Below are 1525 nucleotides of genomic sequence, written 5' to 3'. Positions count from 1 at the left end.
GTTCTTGGCAAAGTCATTCATTCATTATTAGCACAACAGACGCATGTAGCAGTCCTTGGCCTGGGCAAAGTCATTTCTATTATCAGCGCACATGATAGATATTCTGTTTTTTCTTAAATCCTCTTTTACATTATCCATCTATCTTGCATTTAATCTTCTCTTGGACCTAATTCCATCTGTTTTCCCATGATAAAGCCTAAACATTTCATGTGCTGAACTCAAGCAAACTAGGAGATTGATAGTCACACATAGAGTAGATTTCCCTGCTGGTTCTTAGGTGGAGAACTCCTCCCTTCAGCTATTACTATTTAAAATATAACTAAAAAAAAAATACAATCTGTAAACTTTTCTTTAAATAAAAATTCTTATGTAGAAAATATAAAAACAAAACAAAAAAAAAAAGAAAAGTAAAGTAAAATAAACTGTCAATAAATTACAGATAATTAACATTTATAATTTAAAAAAAAAAAAAAGAAAAGAAAAATCCAAAGGTTGAGGAAATTCTTCAATTAATTAAAACACGGAGAGCACCAATATTCATCTGTCGGCAGTTCTAAAACAATGCAAACTGAAAACAAATGTGTGAATGCAGCACAAGTATCCTTTGATTTGTGCCCGAAAATCATCAGCTATCGTTCACCTCAAATTCAGACCAAATTGTACCAGCCAATCTAAATAATCCATCCATACGCTTTGCTTTGTATTTTGCCAAATGTATGTTGTAACCTTTAGATCTCTTGAGACCAATCCATAAAGGATAATTTTTTTGTATATTTTAACTATGATCCCCTAAATTATATTATTTCATGAACTTCTGCTGTAATAAAGTTTAGTTTGAAAACCTATTTTATTTCATTTGATTTATTCCAAAATTTATGAAATTTGGAAAGACTATGGTTGAACTTTAAAATTTACCAAAAGAAACTAAAACTCAGGATTTTTAGATTCTAAATACCTCACTATATAAACAATAGTCATAAAATATAACAATAATAGTCTCAACTAAAAATAATATTGCTATTCTCCGCTATTACACATTTTGTAATAAAAAATACATGTATTCATTAAAAGATATAATTAAAAAATTCATTTACCTTGCAACTTTTTCACCAAGACTGTTGTAATTCTTGATAATTGTACTCTTCTTGTGAGTAAAAGTATCAAAAGAATATTTTCCGTGATATGCACCCATGCCACTCTCACCTACTCCTCCAAAAGGAAGGGTGTGAACTAAAACCAAACAAAGTTCATAGAACTATATTAATAAAAAAATTTAAGAAATCATTATGAAATTTAATATAATTGACGACACAAACTTCAATCATGGGTTGGAATAATATTATATGGTATTATTTCAATTTCTTGAGACAGTTAATTATTTATTAAATAAATCAAAAATTGTATCCTTATTAGTCTCAACACTTTTTATTTCAACAGTCTAACATTTCGGCCATTTCAGCCATCCTCAAGGACACCTTCAATTATAAATTCTTCCTCACATTAAAATTTAAAATTTGTTTTGCAG

The 1525-nt window shown here is 28.6% G+C and overlaps 1 protein-coding gene across 1 annotated transcript in view; it reads right to left on the bottom strand.

Annotated features, from left to right (window-relative positions):
- Window positions 1–1525, bottom strand: part of LOC106691446 (aldehyde dehydrogenase, dimeric NADP-preferring) — a gene marked incomplete in the record, with an annotated part of 59886 nt that overhangs the window by 5305 nt on the left and 53056 nt on the right. Inside the window, 1 exon segment of the mRNA XM_067051200.1 lies at window positions 1095–1230. Within this exon segment, the coding sequence (XP_066907301.1) occupies window positions 1095–1230 (136 nt within the window).

The sequence above is a fragment of the Halyomorpha halys genome, unplaced genomic scaffold (assembly GCF_000696795.3).
Source record: "Halyomorpha halys isolate HHAL.00 unplaced genomic scaffold, Hhal_1.1 Scaffold2360.1, whole genome shotgun sequence".
Classification (NCBI taxonomy): domain Eukaryota; kingdom Metazoa; phylum Arthropoda; class Insecta; order Hemiptera; family Pentatomidae; genus Halyomorpha; species Halyomorpha halys.
The sequence above is the reverse complement of the archived record's forward strand: the minus strand, read 5'-3'. Positions and strand labels throughout refer to the sequence as shown.